Source organism: Ascaphus truei (assembly GCF_040206685.1).
Source record: "Ascaphus truei isolate aAscTru1 chromosome 2 unlocalized genomic scaffold, aAscTru1.hap1 SUPER_2_unloc_1, whole genome shotgun sequence".
NCBI lineage: Eukaryota > Metazoa > Chordata > Amphibia > Anura > Ascaphidae > Ascaphus > Ascaphus truei.
The window spans coordinates 1,426,040-1,451,451 of NW_027453815.1; the positions used below are offsets into that span (position 1 = coordinate 1,426,040).

Below are 25,412 nucleotides of genomic sequence, written 5' to 3' on the forward strand. Positions count from 1 at the left end.
CACGCATACACACACACATACACACACGCATACACACACGCGCACATACACACGCACATACACATACACACGCGTACATACATACACACACGCACATACACACACGCACATACACACACGGAGATATACACGCACATGCACACATACACGCACACACCCTCATCCAGGTACAAGGGGGGGCGCACACGGACAAATACACGCATACACACACGCATACACACACGCGCACATACACACGCGTACATGCACATACACACACACGTATACACACGCACATACACATACACACGCGTACATACATACACACACGCACATACACACACACACATACACGCACATACACGCACATGCACACATACACGCACACACCCTCATCCAGGTACAAGGGGGGGGGCGCACACGGACAAATACACACACACACACACATACACGCATACACACACGCATACACACACGCATACACACACGCGCACATACACACGCACATACACACACGCACATACACACACGCAGATATACATGCACATGCACACACCCTCATCCAGGTACAAGGGGGGGCGCACACGGATAAATACACACACACGCATACACGCATACACACACGCGCACATACACATGCGCACATACACACGCGTACATGCACATACGCACATGCACATACACATACACACGCACACGCACATACACACACACAAACGCACGCACACATACATGCACGCACACACACACACACACACAAACACGTACAAACACACAGAGGCTGGAGACCCTCAGCCAGGTACGGGGGGGGGGTGCACATACACACGTGCACATACACACGTGCACACACACACACGTACACACACACGCGTACATGCACACGCGTACATGCACATGCATACACACACAGGCTGGAGACCCTCAGCCAGGTACAGGGGGGCGCACATACACGCACACACACGCATACACTCACATACACACACACACACAGGCACATACACACACATACACACACACATACACACACATACACACACATACACACACACACACACACACACACACACATACACACACATACATACATACATACACACATACACACACAGGCTGGAGACCCTCAGACAGTTACAGGGGGGTGCACACGCACGCATACACACATACACACACACACAGGCTGGCGACACTCAGCCAGGTACAGGGGGCGCACACGCACACACGCACACATACACACATACCCACACACAGGCACATACACACACACAGGCACATACACACACACAGAGAGAGGGATTATCACAGGGACACAGAGAGGGATTATCACAGGGACACAGAGAGAGGGATTATCACAGGGACACAGAGAGGGATTATCACAGGGACACAGAGAGGGGGATTATCACAGGGACACAGAGAGGGATTATCACAGGGACACAGAGAGAGGGATTATCACAGGGACACAGAGAGGGGGATTATCACAGGGACACAGAGAGGGGGATTATCACAGGGACACAGAGAGGGGGATTATCACAGGGACACAGAGAGGGGGATTATCACAGGGACACAGAGAGGGGGATTATCACAGGGACACAGAGAGGGGGGATTATCACAGGGACACAGAGAGAGGGATTATCACAGGGACACAGAGAGAGGGATTATCACAGGGACACAGAGAGAGGGATTATCACAGGGACACAGAGAGAGGGATTATCACAGGGACACAGAGAGAGGGATTATCACAGGGACACAGAGAGGGGGATTATCACAGGGACACAGAGGGGGATTATCACAGGGACACAGAGAGAGGGATTATCACAGGGACACATAGAGGGGGATTATCACAGGGACACAGAGAGGGGGGATTATCACAGGGACACAGAGAGAGGGATTATCACAGGGACACAGAGAGAGGGATTATCACAGGGACACAGAGAGAGGGATTATCACAGGGACACAGAGAGAGGGATTATCACAGGGACACAGAGAGGGGGATTATCACAGGGACACAGAGGGGGATTATCACAGGGACACAGAGAGAGGGATTATCACAGGGACACAGAGAGAGAGAGAGGGATTATCACAGGGACACACAGAGAGGGATTATCACAGGGACACAGAGAGGGGGATTATCACAGGGACACACAGAGAGGGATTATCACAGGGACACAGAGAGAGGGATTATCACAGGGACACAGAGAGAGGGATTATCACAGGGACTCAGAGAGAGAGAGAGGGATTATCACAGGGACACAGTGAGAGGGATTATCACAGGGACACAGAGAGTGAGGGATTATCACAGGGACACAGAGAGGGGGATTATCACAGGGACACAGAGAGAGGGATTATCACAGGGACACAGAGAGGGGGATTATCACTGGGACACAGAGAGAGGGATTATCACAGGGACACAGAGAGAGGGATTATCACAGGGACACAGAGAGAGGGATTATCACAGGGACACATAGAGGGGGATTATCACAGGGACACAGAGGGGGATTATCACAGGGACACAGAGAGAGGGATTATCACAGGGACACAGAGAGAGGGATTATCACAGGAACACAGAGAGGGGGATTATCACAGGGACACAGAGAGGGGGATTATCACAGGGACACAGAGAGAGGGATTATCACAGGGACACAGAGAGAGGGGGGATTATCACAGGGACACAGAGAGGGATTATCACAGGGACACAGAGAGAGGGATTATCACAGGGACACAGAGAGGGATTATCACAGGGACACAGAGAGAGGGATTATCACAGGGACACAGAGAGGGGGATTATCACAGGGACACAGAGAGAGGGATTATCACAGGGACACAGAGAGAGGGATTATCACAGGGACACAGAGAGAGGGATTATCACAGGGACACAGAGAGGGATTATCACAGGGACACAGAGAGAGGGATTATCACAGGGACACAGAGAGAGAGGGTTTATCACATGGACACAGAGAGGGGGATTATCACAGGGACACAGAGAGGGGGATTATCACAGGGACACAGAGAGAAGGATTATCACAGGGACACAGAGAGAGAGAGAGGGATTATCACAGGGACACAGTGAGAGGGATTATCACAGGGACACAGAGAGTGAGGGATTATCACAGGGACACAGAGAGGGGGATTATCACAGGGACACAGAGAGAGGGATTATCACAGGGACACAGAGAGAGGGATTATCACAGGGACACAGAGAGAGGGATTATCACAGGGACACATAGAGGGGGATTATCACAGGGACACAGAGGGGGATTATCACAGGGACACAGAGAGAGGGATTATCACAGGGACACAGAGAGAGGGATTATCACAGGAACACAGAGAGGGGGATTATCACAGGGACACAGAGAGGGGGATTATCACAGGGACACAGAGAGAGGGATTATCACAGGGACACAGAGAGAGGGGGGATTATCACAGGGACACAGAGAGGGATTATCACAGGGACACAGAGAGAGGGATTATCACAGGGACACAGAGAGAGGGATTATCACAGGGACACAGAGAGGGGGATTATCACAGGGACACAGAGAGAGGGATTATCACAGGGACACAGAGAGAGGGATTATCACAGGGACACAGAGAGAGGGATTATCACAGGGACACAGAGAGGGATTATCACAGGGACACAGAGAGAGGGATTATCACAGGGACACAGAGAGAGAGGGTTTATCACATGGACACAGAGAGGGGGATTATCACAGGGACACAGAGAGGGGGATTATCACAGGGACACAGAGAGAAGGATTATCACAGGGACACAGAGAGGGGGGATTATCACAGGGACACACAGAGAGGGATTATCACAGGGACACACAGAGAGGGATTATCACAGGGACACAGAGAGGGATTATCACAGGGACACAGAGAGAGGGATTATCACAGGGACACAGAGAGAGGGATTATCACAGGGACACAGAGAGAGGGATTATCACAGGGACACAGAGAGAGGGATTATCACAGGGACACAGAGAGAGGGATTATCACAGGGACACAGAGAGGGGGGATTATCACAGGGACACAGAGAGAGGGATTATTACAGGGACACAAAGAGGGGGATTATCACAGGGACACAGAGAGGGGGATTATCACAGGGACACAGAGAGAGGGATTATCACAGGGACACAGAGATGGGGGTATTATCACAGGGACACAGAGAGGGGGGATTATCACAGGGACACAGAGAGAGGGATTATCACAGGGACACAGAGAGAGGGATTATCACAGGGACACAGAGAGGGGGATTATCACAGGGACACAGAGAGGGGAATTATCACAGGGACACAGAGAGGGGGATTATCACAGGGACACAGAGAGGGGGATTATCACAGGGACACAGAGAGGGGGATTATCACAGGGACACAGAGAGGGGGATTATCACAGGGACACAGAGAGGGGGATTATCACAGGGACACAGAGAGGGGGATTATCACAGGGACACAGAGAGGGGGATTATCACAGGGACACAGAGAGGGATTATCACAGAGACACAGTGAGGGGGATTATCACAGGGACACAGCGAGAGGGATTATCACAGGGACACAGAGAGAGGGATTATCACAGGGACACAGAGAGAGGGATTATCACAGGGACACAGAGAGGGAGATTATCACAGGGACACAAAGAGAGGGATTATCACAGGGACACAGAGAGGGGGATTATCACAGGGACACAGAGAGAGAGGGATTATCACAGGGACACAGTGAGGGGGATTATCACAGGGACACAGAGAGGGATTATCACAGGGACACAGAGAGAGAGGGATTATCACAGGGACACAGAGAGAGAGGGATTATCACAGGGACACAGTGAGGGGGATTATCACAGGGACACAGAGAGGGATTATCACAGGGACACAGAGAGAGAGGGATTATCACAGGGACACAGTGAGCGGGATTATCACAGGGACACAGAGAGGGGGATTATCACAGGGACACAGAGAGGGGGATTATCACAGGGACACAGAGAGAGAGGGATTATCACAGGGACACAGTGAGGGGGATTATCACAGGGACACAGAGAGAGGGATTATCACAGGGACACAGAGAGAGGGATTATCACAGGGACACAGCGAGAGGGATTATCACAGGGACACAGCGAGAGGGATTATCACAGGGACACAGCGAGAGGGATTATCACATGGACACAGAGGGGGATTATCACAGGGACACAGAGAGGGGGATTATCACAGGGACACAGAGAGAGAGGGGGATTATCACAGGGACACAGAGGGATTATCACAGGGACACAGAGAGAGGGGGATTATCACAGGGACACTGTGTCCATGTGATTATCACAGGGACACAGAGAGAGGGGGATTATCACAGGGACACAGAGAGAGAGGGATTATCACAGGGACACAGAGAGGGATTATCTCAGGGACACTGTGTCCATGTGATAATCCCTCTCGCTGTGTCCCTGTGATAATCCCTCTCTCTGTGTCCCTGTGATAATCCCTCACTCTCTGTGTCCCTGTGATAATCCCCCTCTCTGTGTCCCTGTGATAATCCCCCTCTCTGTGTCCCTGTGATAATCCGTCTCTCTGTGTCCCTGTGATAATCCCTCTCTCTGTGTCCCTGTGATAATCCCTCTCTCTGTGTCCCTGTGATAATCCCCCTCTCTGTGTCCCGTGATAATCCCTCTCTCTGTGTCCCTGTGATAATCCCTCTCTCTCTCTGTGTCCCTGTGATAATCCCCCTCTCTGTGTCCCTGTGATAATCCCTCTCTCTGTGTCCCTGTGATAATCCCTCTCACTGTGTCCCTGTGATAATCCCTCTCTCTGTGTCCCTGTGATAATCCCCCCTCTCTGTGTCCCTGTGATAATCCCTCTCTCTGTGTCCCTGTGATAATCCCTCTGTGTCCCTGTGATAATCCCCCTCTCTCTCTGTGTCCCTGTGATAATCCCCCTCTCTGTGTCCCTGTGATAATCCCCCTCTGTGTCCCTGTGATAATCCCTCTCGCTGTGTCCCTGTGATAATCCCTCTCGCTGTGTCCCTGTGATAATCCCTCTCGCTGTGTCCCTGTGATAATCCCTCTCTCTGTGTCCCTGAGATAATCCCCCTCTCTCTGTGTCCCTGTGATAATCCCTCTCTGTGTCCCTGTGATAATCCCTCTCTGTGTCCCTGTGATAATCCCACTCTCTGTGTCCCTGTGATAATCCCTCTCTCTGTGTCCCTGTGATAATCCCTCTCTCTCTGTGTCCCTGTGATAATCCCTCTCTCTGTGTCCCTGTGATAATCCCTCTCTCTCTGTGTCCCTGTGATAATCCCTCTCTCTGTGTCCCTGCGATAATCCCTCTCTCTGTGTCCCTGTGATAATCCATCTCTCTGTGTCCCTGTGATAATCCCTCTCTCTCTGTGTCCCTGTGATAATCCCTCTCTCTCTGTGTCCCTGTGATAATCCCCCTCTCTGTGTCCCTGTGATAATCCCCCTCTCTGTGTCCCTGTGATAATCCCTCTCTCTGTGTCCCTGTGATAATCCCTCTCACTGTGTCCCTGTGATAATCCCTCTCTCTGTGTCCCTGTGATAATCCCCCCTCTCTGTGTCCCTGTGATAATCCCTCTCTCTGTGTCCCTGTGATAATCCCTCTGTGTCCCTGTGATAATCCCCCTCTCTCTCTGTGTCCCTGTGATAATCCCCCTCTCTGTGTCCCTGTGATAATCCCCCTCTGTGTCCCTGTGATAATCCCTCTCGCTGTGTCCCTGTGATAATCCCTCTCGCTGTGTCCCTGTGATAATCCCTCTCGCTGTGTCCCTGTGATAATCCCTCTCTCTGTGTCCCTGAGATAATCCCCCTCTCTCTGTGTCCCTGTGATAATCCCTCTCTGTGTCCCTGTGATAATCCCTCTCTGTGTCCCTGTGATAATCCCACTCTCTGTGTCCCTGTGATAATCCCTCTCTCTGTGTCCCTGTGATAATCCCTCTCTCTCTGTGTCCCTGTGATAATCCCTCTCTCTGTGTCCCTGTGATAATCCCTCTCTCTCTGTGTCCCTGTGATAATCCCTCTCTCTGTGTCCCTGCGATAATCCCTCTCTCTGTGTCCCTGTGATAATCCCCCTCTCTCTGTGTCCCTGTGATAATCCCTCTCTCTCTGTGTCCCTGTGATAATCCCTCTCTCTCTGTGTCCCTGTGATAATCCCTCTCTCTGTGTCCCTGTGATAATCCCTCTCTCTCTGTGTCCCTGTGATAATCCCTCTCTCTGTGTCCCAGTGATAATCCCCCTCTCTGTGTCCCTGTGATAATCCCCCTCTCTGTGTCCCTGTGATAATCCCCCTCTCTGTGTCCCTGTGATAATCCCTCTCTCTGTGTCCCTGTGATAATCCCCCTTTCTGTGTCCCTGTGATAATCCCTCTCTCTGTGTCCCTGTGATAATCCCCCTTTCTGTGTCCCTGTGATAATCCCCCTCTCTGTGTCCCTGTGATAATCCCTCTCTCTCTGTGTCCCTGTGGTAATCCCTCTCTCTGTGTGTCCCTGTGATAATCCCTCTCTCTGTGTCCCTGTGATAATCCCCCCTCTTCTCCCTCTCCCCTGTGTTCTCTCTTCTCCCTCTCCCCCTTTCCCCTCTCTTCTCCCTCCCTGTACCTTCTCTTCTCGCTTCTCCCTCCCTGTCCCCTCTCTTCTCCCTCTCCCCTGTGTTCTCTCTCTTCTCTCTCCCTGTCCCCTCTTCTCCCTCTCCCCCGTGTTCTCTCTTCTCCCTCTCCCCTGTGTTCTCTCTCTTCTCCCTCCCTATCCCCTCTCTTCTCCCTCTCCCCCCTCTCTTCTCTCTCCCTGTCCCATCTCTTCTCCCTCTCCCCCGTGTTCTCTCTCCCCTCCCTCTCCCCCGTGTTCTCTCTCACCTCTCTTCTCCCCCCTTCTCCGCAGGACGCCCACCTGTACGAGGAGTGGAAGTGGGACAGGTGTCCTACTCTGGTTGAGGTTCTGGAGGAGTTCCCCTCTGTGTGTGTCCCCAGCTCCCTGCTCCTCACACAGCTCCCTCTCCTCCAGCCTCGTTATTACTCCATCAGCTCATCCCTGGACGCCTGCCCCGACCAGATCCACCTCACCGTGGCCGTTGTGTCCTACCACACCCAGGGTGAGTATCTCCAGGGTACGCCAGGGACGTAAAGCGCCTGTGACCACCTGAACCCCCCCACCATGCATCGGTAGAGAGCTGGGAACAATGTCAGGAGGACGCAGAATCACTGTACGCAGAAGGTACAGGCGCAAGAGCAGTTATATTACCATCGAGTATACAGTGTATAGTTTGGCGTTGGTTCCCTTGGGTGCAGGGTGTCGTTACAGAAGATATGGGGAAACAAAAAGACGAACAAGAACAAATAGTGTATGTGACGGACGGCCGACACGGAGAGGTCTTATCGCGCCAGAGCGTCGGTTACCCAAAGCAGCGGGTCACCGGTATACTGAGTCTATCAATGCTCCACCCGCAGGGAAAGTGCCTCGGTCCTACGGACCGTGGGGGATCCCCGCTAGGGCAAAAATGTGCCCCAAAACAGCCACTGCTATTTCTAGCCTCACTTTGCTAGGATGGTATCATCAACCCCAGAACCACTAGAAGGCCCACCCCAAGAGCCACGCTCCTATACCCGGGATACCCAATACCCAATCCTGGGGTCACTGACCCAAGCTGCACCCTGGAAATCCTAGCCTCACTTTGCTAGGAAGGTAGGTACCACCCAGAACCACTTGGGGTCCAACGCAAGAGCCATGCTCTTACTCCTTGGGTACCGCCCACCCAATCCTGGGGTCACTGACCCAAATGACACAATCTTACTCTGATGCCCGTGTGGGCTTTGGTGACACAGGGACCTCCATGAACGTAGAGGATCCTAGTTGAACGTAGTGGCATGAAGTGGCATGTAGTGTCCACTTCAGTTCACTTGATAAAGTCCACTAGGTCGAAACGTTGTGATGTTTCTGCCTTAAAATAAATGAGATTATTGACAAATCCGTTGTGCTTTGTGTTGCCCATCTTCAGACATAAAAGTAACACTTAGGAAGAGGAGTCCCTGCTCCGAGGAGCTTACAGTCTAATTGGTAGGTAGGGAGAACGTACAGAGACAGTAGGAGGGAGTTCTGGTAAGTGCGTCTGCAGGGGGCCAATCTTTATGTATCATGTTCAGAATATCCACAGTGCTATTCATATGCTTCTTTAAGCAAGTGTGTCTTAAGGTGGGTCTTAAAGGTGGATAGAGAGGGGGCTAGTCGGGTATTGAGGGGAAGGGCATTCCAGAGGTGAGGGGCAGTCAGTGAAAAAGGTTTAAGGCCGGAGAGGGCTTTAGATACAAAGGGGGTAGAAAGAAGACATCCTTGAGAAGAACGCAAGAGTCGGGATGGTGTGTAGCGAGAAATTAGGGCTGCGATGTAAGGCTGCGGTCCCAGTAATGTCTGTGACGCGCGCGCCCGGCGGAAGGGCGGGCGGCGCGTGCACAGCGCTAACCGAGATCTGTGAAGGAGAGGAGAATATTGCAACGGGAGGGGGCATTGTCGGGGATTTGCGGGGGCGTGGCCATTACGTCACGCGGCTGGTTCGCCCTCATTGGGTGAACCGCCGGTGGGGGCGTGGCCACGCCTCCGTCGCTGGGAGTAAACTCAATTTGATTGAGTTGGGAAAAACCCTGCCGCACGGCGCGGATGCACCTTCTGCGTGACGGTGCGTACTGGGCTCAGCCCCACTGAGGGGCGGTGCTTACACGCACAGCGCACGCCGTGCCGTGCGCACAGGCTGTTACTGGGACCGCAGCCTAAGGCCGAGGCCCCGGGGTCGGCGCTGCACACGCACCTGCCAGGCTGGCGTCTGCGGTGAGCCGCTCAGGGGAAAGACGGGGGGAGGGGGTGCGTGGTGGGGAGCAAGGCCGTAAAGTCACACGGCAGGTTCGCCCTCATTGGCTGAACCACCAGGGGGCGTGGCCATCGCTCCGTCACAAGTTGTGAGCACAGATTTCCTGTCTTCAGGGACATCTGCTTGTGCAGCGCGGCGGGCAAGGTGGGCAGCGGGCCCGGCCCCATTGAGGGGAGGCTCTTGTCCCTGCAGCGCACGCCATATTGGGCACTGCAGCAGGCAGTGGGAACCTAGGGGCAGAAGAGTGTAAAGCTTTAAAAGTGAGGAGAAGAATGGAGTGTGAGATGCGGGATTTGATCGGAAGCCAGGAGAGGGATTTCATGAGGGGAGATGCTGAGACAGATCTAGGAAAGAGTAGAGTGATTCTGGCAGCAGCGATTAGGACAGATTGTAGGGGAGACAGGTGAGAGGCAGGAAGGCCGGACAGCAGGAGGTTACAGTAATCAAGACGGGAGAGAATAAGGGCCTGAGTCAGAGTTTTAGCAGTCGAGCAATGGGAGAGAGGAATCGAGTGTGACCCCTAGGCAGCGTGCTTGGGCTACTGGGTGAATGATCGTAGTTCCAACAGTAATGTGGAAGGAGGTAGTAGGGCCAGGTTTGGGAGGAAGTATGAGGAGCTCTGTTTTAGCCATGTTGAGTTTAAGGCGGCAGGATGATATCGCAGAGACATTCAGAAACTTTGGTTTGTACAGCAGGTGTAAGGTCGGGGGTAGAAAGGCACATTTGCGTGTCGTCAGCATAGAGGTGATTTTTGAACCCAAGAGATGTGATTAGGTCACCTAAAGAAAGTGTGTACAGAGAAAAGAGGAGAGGTCCCAGGAAAGAGCCATGGGGTACCCCCACAGAGAGGTCGATAGAGGAGGTGGAGGTGTCGGCAGAAGAGACGCTGAAAGTACGATGGGAGAGGTAAGAGGAGATCCAGGATAGAGCTTTGTTCCGAATACCAAGAGTATGGAGAATGTGAAGGAGAAGAGGGTGGTCCACGGTGTCAAATGCTGCAGAGAGGTCGAGTAATATGAGCAGAGTGTAATGACCTCTGTCTTTGGCAGCATGGAGGTCATCAGTTATTTTAGTGAGGGCTGTCTCCGTGGAGTGAGCAGTGCGGAAGCCAGATTGTAGAGGGTCTAGGAGAGGAATAGGTGTTGAGAAAATGGAGCAAGCGAGAGAATACAAGACGTTCAAGGAGTTTAGAGGCAAAAGGCAGGAGGGAGAAAGGACGATATTAAGAAAGACAGGTAGGGTCAAGCTTGCTGTTTTTGAGTCATTGTATAACTGTTGCATGTTTGAAGGAGGAGGGAACATACCAGAGTAGAGGAAGGAGTTAAAAATGTGTATGAACGTAGGGGTTATAGTAGGGGCAAGAGGTTTTAGGAGATAGGAGGGAATAGGATCAAGAGGGCAAGTGGTAGAGGGAGAAGAGGCGATCAACAGCGACACTTACTCCTCTGAGACAGCTGAAAAAGAGTCAAGGAAGGCAGGAGGAGAGTCGACGGGGGTTAGACTTGTACATGTTGATTAGTGCAGAAAAGTAGGCTTGTTTAGCTTGCGAGAGGGCAGAGTTGAAACAGGATAGCATAAATTTGTAGTGAAGGAAGTCTGCGAGAGTAGGAGATTTCCTCCAGAGGCGTTCAGAGGAACGAGTGGAGGAACGCAGCATGCGCGTGTGGGAATTTAGCCAGGGTCTAGGGTTAGAAGGGCGAGTGTGGCAGAGAGAAAGCGGGGCATGAAGATCAAGAGAGGAGGACAAGACAGAGTTGTAGTTACTGACCAGGTTGTCAGGGTCTGGCGCAGAACTGAGAGAGGGAGGAGCGTAAAGTGGAAACATAAGCTGATAAGTTAATAGAGTGCAGGTCTCTGCAGAGACGAGAAGGTAGATGGAGGTGAGATGATGATCAGATAGAAGAAGGGGGGAAATGAAGAAATCAGAGAGCGAAAAGTTTGTAGTGAAAACCAGGTCTAGGTAGTGGCCATCCTTGTGGGTGTTGGCTGCAGTCCACTGTTGAAGGCCAAAAGAAGAGGTTAGAGAGAGAAAGCGGGAAGCCCAAGGGAGAGAGGGGTCATCAATATGGCAATTGAAGTCCCCAAGGAGAAGAACAGGGGAGTCTGAGGAGAGAAAGAAAGAGAACCAGGATTCAAAGTGAGAGAGAAAGGCAGAAGGGGGATGAGTAGAGGTAGGTGGGCGATAGATGAGTGCCACATGGACAGGGAGAGGAGAGAAGAGCTGGACTGTGTGAGCCTCAAAGGAGGGAAAGTCAAGAGAGGGGGGAATAGGAAGGGTTCAGTAACGGCAGAGAGAGGAGAGCAGGAGCCCCACGCCTCCACCCCTGCCATCAGGGCACGGAGTGTGGGAGAAGGAAAGGCCACCATAGGAGAGGGCAGCTTCCAGAGCAGAGTCAGACTGAGTGAGCCAGGTCTCAGTTATAGCAAAGAGAAGCAGGGAGTGAGAGAGAAAGAAGTCATGCACAGAGAGGAACTTGTTAGAGAGGGAGCGAGCATGCCAAAGGGCACAGGAGAAAGGGAGAGAGGAGGGAGGGTGGCAGGGGAAGGGTATAAGTTTAGAAGGGTTAACACCCGAAGAAGTAGAAGTTGCATGTGGGAGGTGAGGACGGGAGCATACAGAAATATGGCAGGGACCAGGATTGGGAGAGATATCCCCAGAAGCAAGGAGGAGAAGAATGGAAAGAAAGAGAATGTGTGAGGATGATTTGTAGGGGTGTGTTTTAGTGCAGGGGGTATAGCTGTGTAGTGACAGAGGACGCAGGTAAGAAAGGAGTTCATGTGAACTGAGAAGTGGTGAAGGAAGAAGAGATGGAGATATATGTGTAGCAGGGTCCCCTTACCTCCGACATTGGGGATTTCTGCTCTGTTGCTCCACGGGAGAGTGGTGGCGGCCATCTTGGTAATTGCGCTGCAATACAATAGATGGACCTGAAGCTTGCTGCGGGCATCTTGCTGATGGTGGAGCTGGAAGTGGATGAGCTGAGGAAACGGGATTCTCCGGCTGGGCTCAAGGTGACCGTGTCAGCCCTGATGGAGGCAGCCTGGAGGAAGGTAGTTTCCAGGGAGCAGTCAGATTCCTGGACTAGGCCAGATCTTGTCCCTTAGGCCCAGATAGCCCCTACACAGTGAGCGGAGTAATGTAGGGAAGGCCTCCAGATAGGGAACCTCCCATTAGAGCTACAGCAGCACTACTGCGCCGGTGGCCGGACGTCCACGGGGCGCGCTTCGGCCTGTGACCAGAGCTGCACTTGGCAGCATATACGTGGAATCGTCCGGCTGGAGACTGCACCGCGGACCGCGCCCTGGATAAGGTGTGAGGGGAGTTGTGTTGGAGGCCCCGCTGCGTGGGACCTGACCCAGCATCCTCCTCTCATTATTCCCTGGTCTGGTCTGTGACCAGGAAGGTACCACCGTGCACCGACACATCACAGGGGGTAGCGCTACCTCACACTTGGGTGGGGTTGTTTGTGCAGACACCGAGGTTATAGGTGCCCATGGCACCCTCGGTACTTTGGGGGAACCACTCGCATTATATTATTGGTGTATTGCATTGAGTGTGATATATACTACAAACTGTTACAGTAAAGACGAGTTATATATATATCTGGTGTGATATTGTTATTTGCTGACTATTGGTTCCTATGGGGAGTCATCCCGCCAATGCTGGGATACCTCATAGGTGGAGGCGCTGCACTAAGAGAGAGCGAGAGCTCACCGCAGGCTCCAGAAGCGGAGGCTCGGGCCTCCTGTGAGCGTACAGGTAACATCAGCCCGCGTGATCGCCCTCGATTTCTCTTAGGCATAGTGACAGGGGGTTACATATGAATAGAGTTAGAGACACAGTGAGGCTGGCAAAAAGAAGTGCGTAATCTGAGAAGAAGTGAGGTCACAGCAAATAGAAAGAGTAAAGGCGGCATGAAAGCAATAGTAACGCGCTGAGAGGTGCAGTCTGGGATAGGTAATGTCGTCCTTTCCAGCGCAGTTCAAATCCAGGATTCAGGGCCAGTTGGTGTCGTGTTGTCCACTTGTTCACTCCTGTTAAACTCCAGCACTGCGTGCTACTTCAAACTGGGCTACTTCAAACTGGGCTACCTCAAACTGGGCTACCTCAAACTGGGCTACCTCAAACTGGGCTACTTCAAACTGGGCTACTTCAAACTGGGCTACCTCAAACTGGGCTACCTCAAACATGGGCTGCTATGTCTGCAGTTATAAAGGCGTAAGAAGTCCCCTGACTGAATTACCTTCAGCCCAGCCAACTTAATTAGCACACGTGAGGCACATTGGAACAAATGGTTCCTCTAAACAGGGTGTGTTACACGTATTGCAAAGTGTTATAAGTACAATTTACTACGGCACAGCAGGGGGCAATTTGCAGACAGACAATTGAAAAATTATTTTACTTAACAGTTCTAAGTAGAATTTACTAAGACACATATTGTATGATGTATAGTGTATGATGTATATTGTATATAATGTATATGTATGATGTATTGTGTATGATGTATAATGTATAGTGTATGATGTGTATAATATAAGTGTATGATGTATATTGTATATAATGTATATGTATGATGTATATTGTATGATGTATATTGTATGATGTGTATAATGTATAGTGTATGATGTATATTGTATGATGTGTATAATGTATAGTGTATGATGTGTATAATATAAGTGTATGATGTATATTGTATGATGTATATGTATAATGTAAGTGTATGATGTATAATGTATAGTGTATGATGTGTATAATGTATAGTGTATGATGTATAGTGTATGATGTGTATAATGTAAGTGTATGATACAGTATATTGTATGATGTGTATGATGTATATGATGTATATTGTATGATGTATATTGTATGATGTGTATAATGTAAGTGTATGATGTATATTGTATAATGTATATGTATAATGTAAGTGTATGATGTATATTGTATGATGTATATTGTATGGTGTATGATGTATATTGTATGATGTGTATAATGTAAGTGTATGATATATATTGTATGATGTGTATGATGTATATTGTATGAGGTGTATGGTGTATGATGTATATTGTATGAGGTGTATGGTGTATGGTGTATGATGTATATTGTATGATGTGTATAGTGTATGATGTGTATAATGTAAGTGTATGATATATATTGTATGATGTATATTGTATAGTGCATGATGTATATTGTATGATGTATATTGTATGATGTGTATAGTGTATGATGTGTATAATGTAAGTGTATGATATATATTGTATGATGTATATTGTATAGTGCATGATGTATATTGTATGATGTATATTGTATGATGTGTATGATGTATATTGTTTGATGTGTATGATGTATGTTGTATGATGTGTATGATGTATAGTGTATAATGTATATGTATGATGTGTATAATGTATATTGTTTGATGTGTATGATGTATATGTATGATGTGTATAATGTGTAGTGTATAATGTATATGTATGATGTGTATAATGTATATTGTTTGATGTGTATAGTGTATAATGTAAGTGTATGATGTGTATAATGTAAGTGTATGATGTGTATAATGTAAGTGTATGATGTGTATAATGTAAGTGTATGATGTATATGATGTAAGTGTATCATATATATTGTATGATGTATATTGTATGATGTGTATAATGTAAGTGTATGATGTATATTGTATGATGTATATGTATAATGTAAGTGTATGATGTATATGTATAATGTAAGTGTATGATGTATATTGTATGATGTGTATAATGTATGATGTGTATAATGTAAGTGTATGCTGTATATTGTATGATGTGTATAATGTAAGTGTATGATATATATTGTATGATGTGTATGATGTATATTGTATAGTGTATGATGTGTATGGTGTATGATGTATATTGTTTGATGTGTATGATGTATATGTATGATGTGTATAATGTGTAGTGTATATTATATGATGTGTATGATGTATATTGTTTGATGTGTATGATGTATATTGTATGATGTATATTGTATGATGTGTATGATGTATATTGTATAGTGTATAATGTATATGTATGATGTATATTGTATGATGTGTATAATGTATATTGTTTGATGTATATTGTTTGATGTGTATGATGTATATGTATGATGTGTATAATGTATATGTATGATGTATATTGTATGATGTGTATAATGTATATTGTTTGATGTTTATAGTGTATGATGTATATGTACATATGTAGCGAGGGTTATTAGAACCTTTATCATGTTATGTGGGATGTGTTGTAATATTCTGCGTTATCGCCGCCATTGAGTCGTAATCAGTAATTAAGATCAAGCTGGTTACACCTGTATATATGTATATATGTATGTATGTATATAATATTATATATTTGTGACTGTATTGGGTATGATTATGAAGTCAGTGCGTGTTTTCTGAAAGAATATTACATACACAAGGTATATAGCACAACGCCCCTTCTGTGATTTCCCATAATTCTTTGCTTGTCTCTCTGCTCAGATAATAAGGGTCCCCTACACCATGGAGTGTGCTCCACATGGCTGGATCAGCTGAAGCCCAAGGACTCTGTGCCGTGCTTTGTCCGAGGGTAAGAGGTAGTGGAGGCATTGAGTATTAGATATTGGGGGGGCATTGAGTATTAGATATTGGGGGGGGTCATTGTGTAGTAAATACTGGAGGGGCATTGTGTAGTAGATATTTGGGGGAAATTGTGTAGTAGATATTGGAGGGGCATTGTGTAGTAGATACTGGAGGGGTATTGTGTAGTAGATACTGGGGTGGCATGGAGCATTAGACACTGGAGAGGCATGGAGTATTAGGCTGAGTCCAGCACGCCGCAAATAAAATCCTGTAAGGAAATTTGCGTAGTGTCACGGTAACTTGTGATAGGATATAATATACACCAAATATCTGGGTTGAATTGAACATGACTTATATATAATAAATATAGTTTATTCCTTAAAGAAGGAGAACACACAAGATGATTCAAATAACAGACAAGAAATAGCACTTACTTAAGGGTTGGACAATGAAGCAATCAGGTACAGGATTGGCAATTCATTCAGCAATACAGGTTCAAATGAAGACATCACAAAAGACACTGGGTATAGGGCTTACACTCGTTTATATGGAGTTTCAGCCCCATACCCTAACCTTGAGCGCCTGAAAGTCTACCAGACATGTATCTAGTCAGGAAACCCTTTTGTCTGTAAGTGTGAATTATGGCACTTACAGACCACTCGGGCTCTGCGTTTCTCCGCCCTATTGTACACAGAGTGGTCAAGTCTTTGATCAGGGGGGCTGTTATAGACAAAGGGTCACCCTCCTGAACATTAACATAAAACAGAGCCAGTAACTTTCCCGGGCTTTTATACCAGCCTTGCAAAACAGTATATTCTTTAATATCTACACATATTAAAATAATCCGTTCTGTGGGTCTGAGGGGGCTGAAATTTGCCAGGTCCTCATGCCGGATGACCTTTGCCATAGTGGCCAAATATCAGCCTTCCACGACCCCCAGAACCGGAGATACAAAAAAACAAGTTAAAATCCCCTATTAACTTTAATGCAGGATTCTCCGCTATAAGCTAAAAGAAATCTCTGCATTTCACTCTCCCATTGAAATCAATGGGCTCCGCCGCTATAGGCTTTCAATGGAGCAACTCCGCCATTGAAGTCAATGGGACAACCTTATTTTTCACATTTACCCATACTCCGGCTGGTTGATCGGAGAGGGCTAGAAATTGCCATGTAGTCATGCCGGAGCTACCAAAATCCCAGCCCTCTGGTTCTCACAGACCCGGGGGATATGGGTTTTACCTTTACACACTTTCGGACTTAGCCGTTTCAAAGCCACGCAGCTTTCCTCCATTAGAATCAATATGGCCGGCGCCTCCATAGGAAATGCATGGGCCGGCGCCGCCATAGGATTCAATGGGACCTCCGCTACCATTAGTCAATGGCGCGACCCTCGTTGTGAGCACGACCCTTTACGGGGGTCCTTAATTCTCGAACCCGGTGGTGGTCAAGTGTGGTGGTTCCTAGGGTCTAGGGGCAAAAATAATTTTATTCCTGGGTGCCCTAGAACCTAAGTTTCCCACACCAATTGTATTTGAACTTGAACTAGTGGGATCAAAAGCTCTTTTTTAGATATTGTATCCGCTTCTGCGGTCTGCGGTTTGGATGGCTGCCAACTCGTTCCTGGAGGTCGGCGTCGAGGAATCCCCATTGAAATGAATGGCTCCATTGACTTACAATGGGGAACCACCGCTCCTCCTCTCGGGCGCCACCTGCAGGTCTTCTCTGAGAATGGGCCCAAATCACCGGAATCTCCATAGCGGTTACATGGGCTGTAATGGCGACCTATGGAGAGACTGCGAAATGGAGCCTGCAAAGGCGGGAAAAGGGACAAAGGGCCATAAACACGAAATTAGCGTTAACACTTTCCCTCCCGCATAGATCCCAGTGTAGGTGTTGGACCAGACCCTGGAATGGGAACAATACATATTCACAGGAGGATACACAGTTGGTGCTGAAGCAGGGGCATAACTATAGTACTGGACATCATTCCAGTTAACCCCTCGCCTCCCAGGTGAGAGCAGGGGGTGGCCAAATGGGGTGTAACCCCTTTAATACCGGGCCAAACCCCCCTCTCCCATGACACGCGGCAATAGCGGGCACGAGTATAGAGCGCACGGGCATTAGGTACTGGAAGGTTAAATAGCTGATACTGTGACTCTTGTTCCATGCAGAGCCCCCACCTTCCGCCTGCCGCCTGACAGCAGTGTGCCCTGTATCCTGGTAGGTCCCGGCACCGGAATTGCGCCCTTCCGGGGGTTCTGGCAGCAGCGCATCTATGACATCGAAAGCAAAGGTGCACATGTGTTTGTGTTATGGTTAATTCCCCCTCCCTACCCCCACATAAACAACCCTATATAAAGTAATGCAATGAGATATAATAACACGCAGAGAGATATAATAACACACAGAGAGATATAATAACACACAGAGAGATATAATAACACGCAGAGAGCTATAATAACACGCAGAGAGATATAATAACACGCAGAGATATAACACGCAGAGAGATATAACACGCAGAGAGATATAATAACACAGAGATATAATAACGCGCAGAGAGATATAATAACGCGCAGAGAGATATAATAACGCGCAGAGAGATATAATAACGCGCAGAGAGATATAATAACGCGCAGAGAGATATAATAACGCGCAGAGAGATATAATAACGCGCAGAGAGATATAATAACGCGCAGAGAGATATAATAACGCGCAGAGAGATATAATAACGCGCAGAGAGATATAATAACGCGCAGAGAGATATAATAACGCGCAGAGAGATATAATAACGCGCAGAGAGATATAATAACGCGCAGAGAAATATAACACGTAAAGAGATATAATAGCACGCAGAGATATATAATATCACGCAGAAATATAATAACACACAGTGATATAATAACACTCTCCCTGACACTCACCCTTGAATGTCACACACAGTTCCTGGCACTCTCTCTGACACTCGATGGCACTCTCTCTGACACTCTCCCTTGAATGTCACACACAGTCCCTGGCACTCTCCCTGAAACTCTCCCTGGCACTCTCCCTGGCACTCTCCCTGGCACTCTCCCTGGCACTCTCCCTGGCACTCTCCCTGGCACTCTCCCTGGCACTCTCTCTGACACTCTCTCTGACACTCTCCCTGGCACTCTCCCTGGCACTCTCTCTGACACTCTCTCTGACACTCTCCCTTGCGTCTCACACACTCTCCCTGGCCCTTTCCCTGCAATCTCTCACAGTCTCACACAGTCTCACAATAAGACCGTTCCTCGCCTGTCCCCGCGCACAGGTCAGTCCCCTGGGGAGGTGACGCTGGTTTTCGGCTCCCGCTGGGCAGAGCTGGACCATATATACAAGGAGGAGACGCAGGACGCCCAGCGCAGAGGAGCTCTCAGCCACATCTACACGGCTTTCTCCCGTGAGGTCGGCATGCCCAAGGTACAGACTAGGAGGTCACGACCTCCAAACTGAGAGAGAAACCAGCCTGTGCCAACTGGCAATGGTAGCGCCACATACAGGACCACATGTCACACGGAGATTTGGGAGGAAGATGAGGCAGAGCTCTTCATCTGCTACTGACTTGTGTAGGAGATTGGGGAAACTGTTATCAGACAAGTTATGGTCACTTATAGGCTCAGCTAATTCCCAGGAATATTCGGCTAATGAAGCTGCCCGGGATCGGCGTCCGTGTTAGATCTGGCAGCACCGATACTCATTCTCCAGCCTCGGACGCCTTCACCGAAACTGCTCTACCTATTCTTATAGCGGGGGTTATGTTATACTGTACTGTACACTATAGTGTACGGGGGAAACGGATGTGTGTTGGGTGATACATTGTAATGTGTGGGTGCCATTAGCAGCGGAGAAACCCTTTGTGGGGAGCAGCGGAGAAACCCTTTGTGGGGAGCAGGAGAGGCGCAGCGGAGAAACCCTTTATGGGGAGCAGGGAAGGAGCAGCGGAGAAACCCTTTGTGGGGAGCAGGAGAGGCACAGGGGAGAAACCCTTTGTGGGGAGCACGGAAGGAGCAGCGGAGAAACCCTTTGTGGGGAGCAGGAGAGGCACAGGGGAGAAACCCTTTGTGGGGAGCAGGAGAGGCACAGGGGAGAAACCCTTTGTGGGGAGCAGGGAAGGAGCAGCGGAGAAACCCTTTGTGGGGAGCAGGAGAGGCACAGGGGAGAAACCCTTTGTGGGGAGCACGGAAGGAGCAGCGGAGAAACCCTTTGTGGGGAGCAGGAGAGGCACAGGGGAGAAACCCTTTGTGGGGAGCAGGAGAGGCACAGGGGAGAAACCCTTTGTGGGGAGCAGGAGAGGCACAGGGGAGAAACCCTTTGTGGGGAGCAGGGAAGGCGCAGGGGAGAAACCCTATGTGGGGAGCAGGAGAGGCGCAGGGGAGAAACCCTTTGTGGGGAGCAGAAAAGGTGCAGGGTGTGTGACGCTGTCTGCTCTCTCCCCTCAGACCTACGTACAGGACATTCTGCGCACACAGTTGGCGTGTCACGTGTATGACGTGCTGTGTCACAGTGGCGGGCACATGTACATCTGTGGTGACGTCACCATGGCAACCGACGTTTTGCAGACGGTCCAGCTTATCCTTGTGTCTCAGGGGGACATGAGTGTCATCGAGGCCGGGGACTTTATAGGGGAGCTGAGGGTATGTATGTAAATATATATATATATATATACACTGAGGACAACATTTTATAGGGACGCTCAGACTATGGAATAATTTTAATTTTATATATTATTATATACAGTATATGTGTAACCCCTCTTTAGGTAAAGTAAACATATAGTACAGATCATCAGCACTCTCCGTGGTCCCATAAGCACTCTCCAGTACCTCCAGATAATTGGTTACTGTCGCCTCTAAGGATCGCGTGCGTAACGCCTTTATGGCGTCTAATGCTGGGCCTCTCAAACTCTATCTGCCAGTCGGCTAGGGGGCAGGTCATGAACTGCAACAGCGGGTCTATATTGAGTAATAATAGTCCCAACAGTTGTGACATCTACCCCGGGCACACTTGTGGGTACCATCTGTAGGTCAATAACTTCAGAGCATACACTGAATATAATTTTTTTTAATCATCATAATGTAACACTTCCTTTTATCCGGATTCCCCCCCACACTTGCACTGTTTCAAGCCCCCCATCAATAGCTTCATCATCCACAGTGTCAGGGATTCCTGTTACTAAAAAGGCCTTGTCACGGTCTTATCCCGCCCTGGAGCACCAGTACATTAAGATGGTGGCACTTACGGTGACAAAAAAACCTTATGCGCTACACAAAATGGCCGCCGTCACTTTTTTTTATTATTATTATTTCAAATAGTTTTATTGATTCTTCAGAATTGCAATACAATAAACAGAAACTAACACATAAACGAAAGGCTGACAAAGTCAGTGTGTCATTCACAGAAAGTACATTAGCGGTGCACACCACACTCATTTTTAGTAATTTTATAGTGAATACATTCTAGTGAAACAAACCGTGATTAAGTGAAAAATACATAAAAAAACTCATTAAAATCGGACACGTGCTACTACTAATAAGTGCAGTGACATTAGAGCCATTAATCGAACCGATAGTAATAGTGGTCATACTAACAGTAGAAAACAGACAGACGGTCAGACAATACAGTTAAATAATAATAATAATATATAGTACTTTTGATCAGAACAACACCTGAACACTTTTTACTGTGAACTACAAAATAAAAGTGTACATATCTGTACGTGAAAAGAAATAGAAGGAAATTAAGAGAGAAGGTAAAGCGGGAGGGAGAGGGGAACGGGGAACACTGTGTCACGAGAGCTTGCGACAGGCTGTAATTTGCACCAAAACTATATATAAATATATATATACCTGGGTTTGAACTGGGACGAGACTTAGATATGATAAATAGAATTTATTCCTTGATAAAGGTGAACACAACAGATTATACAATAACAGCAAAATATAGACACTTACTTAAAGATTATGGCAAGAAAGCCAGCAGGATCACAGCCTGCCACTTCTCCCATATTTGAGTTGACATCACAGCGAAACAGGCAGGACACATGCATGTATGAAGATCATTTGCATGAAGAACAATGAACAGCATGAACAACATGGGTAAAGAGTGGCTTTGACTTATATATCATTTTAACCCTGGTACCCCAGTTTACGGCTCCGTGCCGTCTAGCAAACGTCCCTTTCAAGCTTTTGAAGCTCATTTTGGGACTTCCAGCTTGGGGTAGCCCCCCCATCAATAAACCCTTTGAAGCAGGGAGGACATTTGTCATGTTCCCTCCTGCAGGAAACCTTGGTGTGTAAATGTGAGTTACCACGTTTACAAAAACATCCTCTTCCCTGCTCATTATCATAGCAGGGGGCTGCAGTTTCTCAGAACTTCAACCAAAATGTCATATTTACTGCAAATCATTGCATAACTTCCGTTCCGTAATACACACAGTCAGGTGAGATATATTAATACATTCCGTGACACCTGACGGTCGCAGAGAGACCAAAAATTACATTGTACTATGAACATTAATAGAGATATTAATATCTGGCATTTAGCAGCAGGTACATATACAGTGTTTAGACTCCCAAAGATCGGGTGACTCCCGCCAATACACTTATGTAATTCTTAGCTGGTTCAGCCAAGGACATCTCATAATATTCTTATATTTATTAAAGTTACTCACTTTTGATATCCTGTTGGGGGTAGCCCCCCCCTGGCCCCATCAATAAAACCTTTTGAAGTGGGCTTTTGCTTCTTGCATAAACAATTCCCCTGGGAAGCCAGGCTCCAATCTGGCCAATGCACACCTCCCTTTTGATATGCACTGGGAGAGAGGAAGCGTGCATAGGCAAGTGACTAGACTCAGATGAGGCAAACCATTTGGTTTCTGGTACATTACAAAGGCAGGCAGAATGCCTGTACATTTTAAAAACCCTTCTGCTTTTCACCTTCCACTCCAATTAAGCCCTTTGAAGTCCAGGTTTCCTGAAAAGACACCATACAGTGGAATTTCCTTAAACTGTAGCTTATTAACCCCTGATGATCCAGTGTGTGTGTTATGCAAACACTGATTAACCCAGACATTACAATGGGACAGGGAAACAGGGGGAGAATACATTTACAGGTTATAACAAGGGTAAAATCACATTTCTGGGCCTCAGCCCAGTTAACCCCTTGTCTCCCTGGCGAGGTTAGAGGGGGCCCTTGGGGTGTAACCCCGTTAACCCCGGGCCAAACCCTCCCTACCGTCACACACTGCTCCGTCTCAGAAGCATATATTTATCCTTTAGTTGATAGGCGCTAATCATTGGTCATTAATCTCCTATTATTGTTCAGTCATTAATCCAGGGTTCCCAAGTTTTGCAGAATCTCTCAGTGGATTGTTTGAGGAAGGCTGTCAGCCTTTCCATCAACATTATCTCATCGATCCTCCTTTGCACCGTTAGCATGGAGGGGGGAAGAGGGCTCTTCCAGGCTGCAGCCACCCAGCATCGGGCGGCAGCCATAATATGGGAGATAAGCCGTCTCGTTGGGGGGTTCAGATCCTCTATTGATTTTGCCAATAGGTAGATTAGGGGATGTAAATGGATTTCGACCCTGGTGATGGTATCTATAATTTATTGGATATTTGTCCAGAATTTTTGTATAATTGGGCAGCTCCACCAAATGTGGTCCATGTCCCTGGCTGAACCACACCCTCTCCAGCATTGATCGGATGATTCGGGGTATATTGTTTGAGCCTTTTTAGTGTAACGTACCACTGATACTGTACTGTATATCATTTTATAAATGTTCTCTTTGGTTATAGTACATATAGATGTTTTGGACGCGTTCTCCCAGATATCTCTCCAATCCTCCACCTCAATTTCAACTCCTAGGTCGCTGGCCCATTTAGACATATATTTATGGTCTCTGGGGTCTCCGGCTGCTTCGATCCCTGCGTATATTTTTGTTATTAGGCCCTCCTAGTAGGTATGTTCGAAATCCGACATCTCCGGGAAGTCACGCTTGCTTGATAGTTTGTATAAGTGTAACGGGTTTTCCCCACACCCTATCTCACATAGGATCTCCTAGGGGAACTTGCTCTCTGGTTACAGGAGTATTGTTGGTGCATACCTGCTGGTAACAGGGGGCCTTGAGTCTTCCGCGATGTCATGAGGAATAACAGGACAGGCTTCTGGGGCTGTGCCTGAATTCTTCTTAATGGTACAGAGCCTCCATCTTGTGCAGCCCCCAGGGGTATGGGGTGGAGTATCTGCAAAAGGGTTATCTCCCTCTCCTCCCAATATACTCCACTCTCAGACAGGAGGTAAAACAAACAGGTTCTTTATTGTCCTGATCGGCAGCAGTCTATGCACAGCACACAGCACTCCTCAAATAGGGTGTTCACCGCCAGGATGATCTCTAGACACACTCCTTGTCCAATATAAGAGCTGTCCCTTTTCCTTCCCTTACTCCTTGATGGAGCAAGAGAACATATCTCCCCTCTCCCCTAAGGGAGAATAATCTCAATAACCTCGGTAGAACATTCATCTTTATTGAGATTATTCTCCCTATCCAAGATATTTGATATTTGTTCCACTCAAGCAGATCTTTTTTGATTTTATTGATTGGGGGGGGGGGGATGGGGTTGTTGCTTTTGTATAGATTTTCATAATAAAAGAGTGTTCTGCAGCAGCCTCACCATATCCAAACAAACTGCCAACCCAGTCCCCTCACTCCATGGATCAGGCAGGCTCTTGCAGAGTGTTCAGCGGCAGCCTCACCATATCCAAACAAACTGCCAACCCAGTCCCCTCACTCCATGGATCAGGCAGGCTCTTGCAGAGTGTTCAGCGGCAGCCTCACCATATCCAAACAAACTGCCAACCCAGTCCCCTCACTCCATGGATCGGTCAGGCCCTTGCAAAGTGTTCTGCGGCAGCCTCACCATATCCAAACAAACTGCCAACCCAGTCCCCTCACTCCATGGAACGGTCAGGCCCTTGCAGAGTGTTCTGCAGCAGCCTCACCATATCCAAA

The 25,412-nt window shown here is 48.2% G+C and overlaps 1 protein-coding gene across 2 annotated transcripts in view; it reads left to right on the top strand.

Annotated features, from left to right (window-relative positions):
* Positions 1-25,412, top strand: part of NOS3 (nitric oxide synthase 3) — a 300,784-nt gene that overhangs the window by 272,143 nt on the left and 3,229 nt on the right. For both annotated transcript variants that reach the window (XM_075580452.1, XM_075580453.1), the window contains exons 21-25: positions 7,839-8,049; positions 16,305-16,392; positions 18,557-18,678; positions 19,675-19,823; positions 20,843-21,037. In XM_075580452.1, the coding sequence (XP_075436567.1) occupies positions 7,839-8,049; positions 16,305-16,392; positions 18,557-18,678; positions 19,675-19,823; positions 20,843-21,037 (765 nt within the window). The remainder of the gene's footprint in view (positions 1-7,838; positions 8,050-16,304; positions 16,393-18,556; positions 18,679-19,674; positions 19,824-20,842; positions 21,038-25,412) is intronic.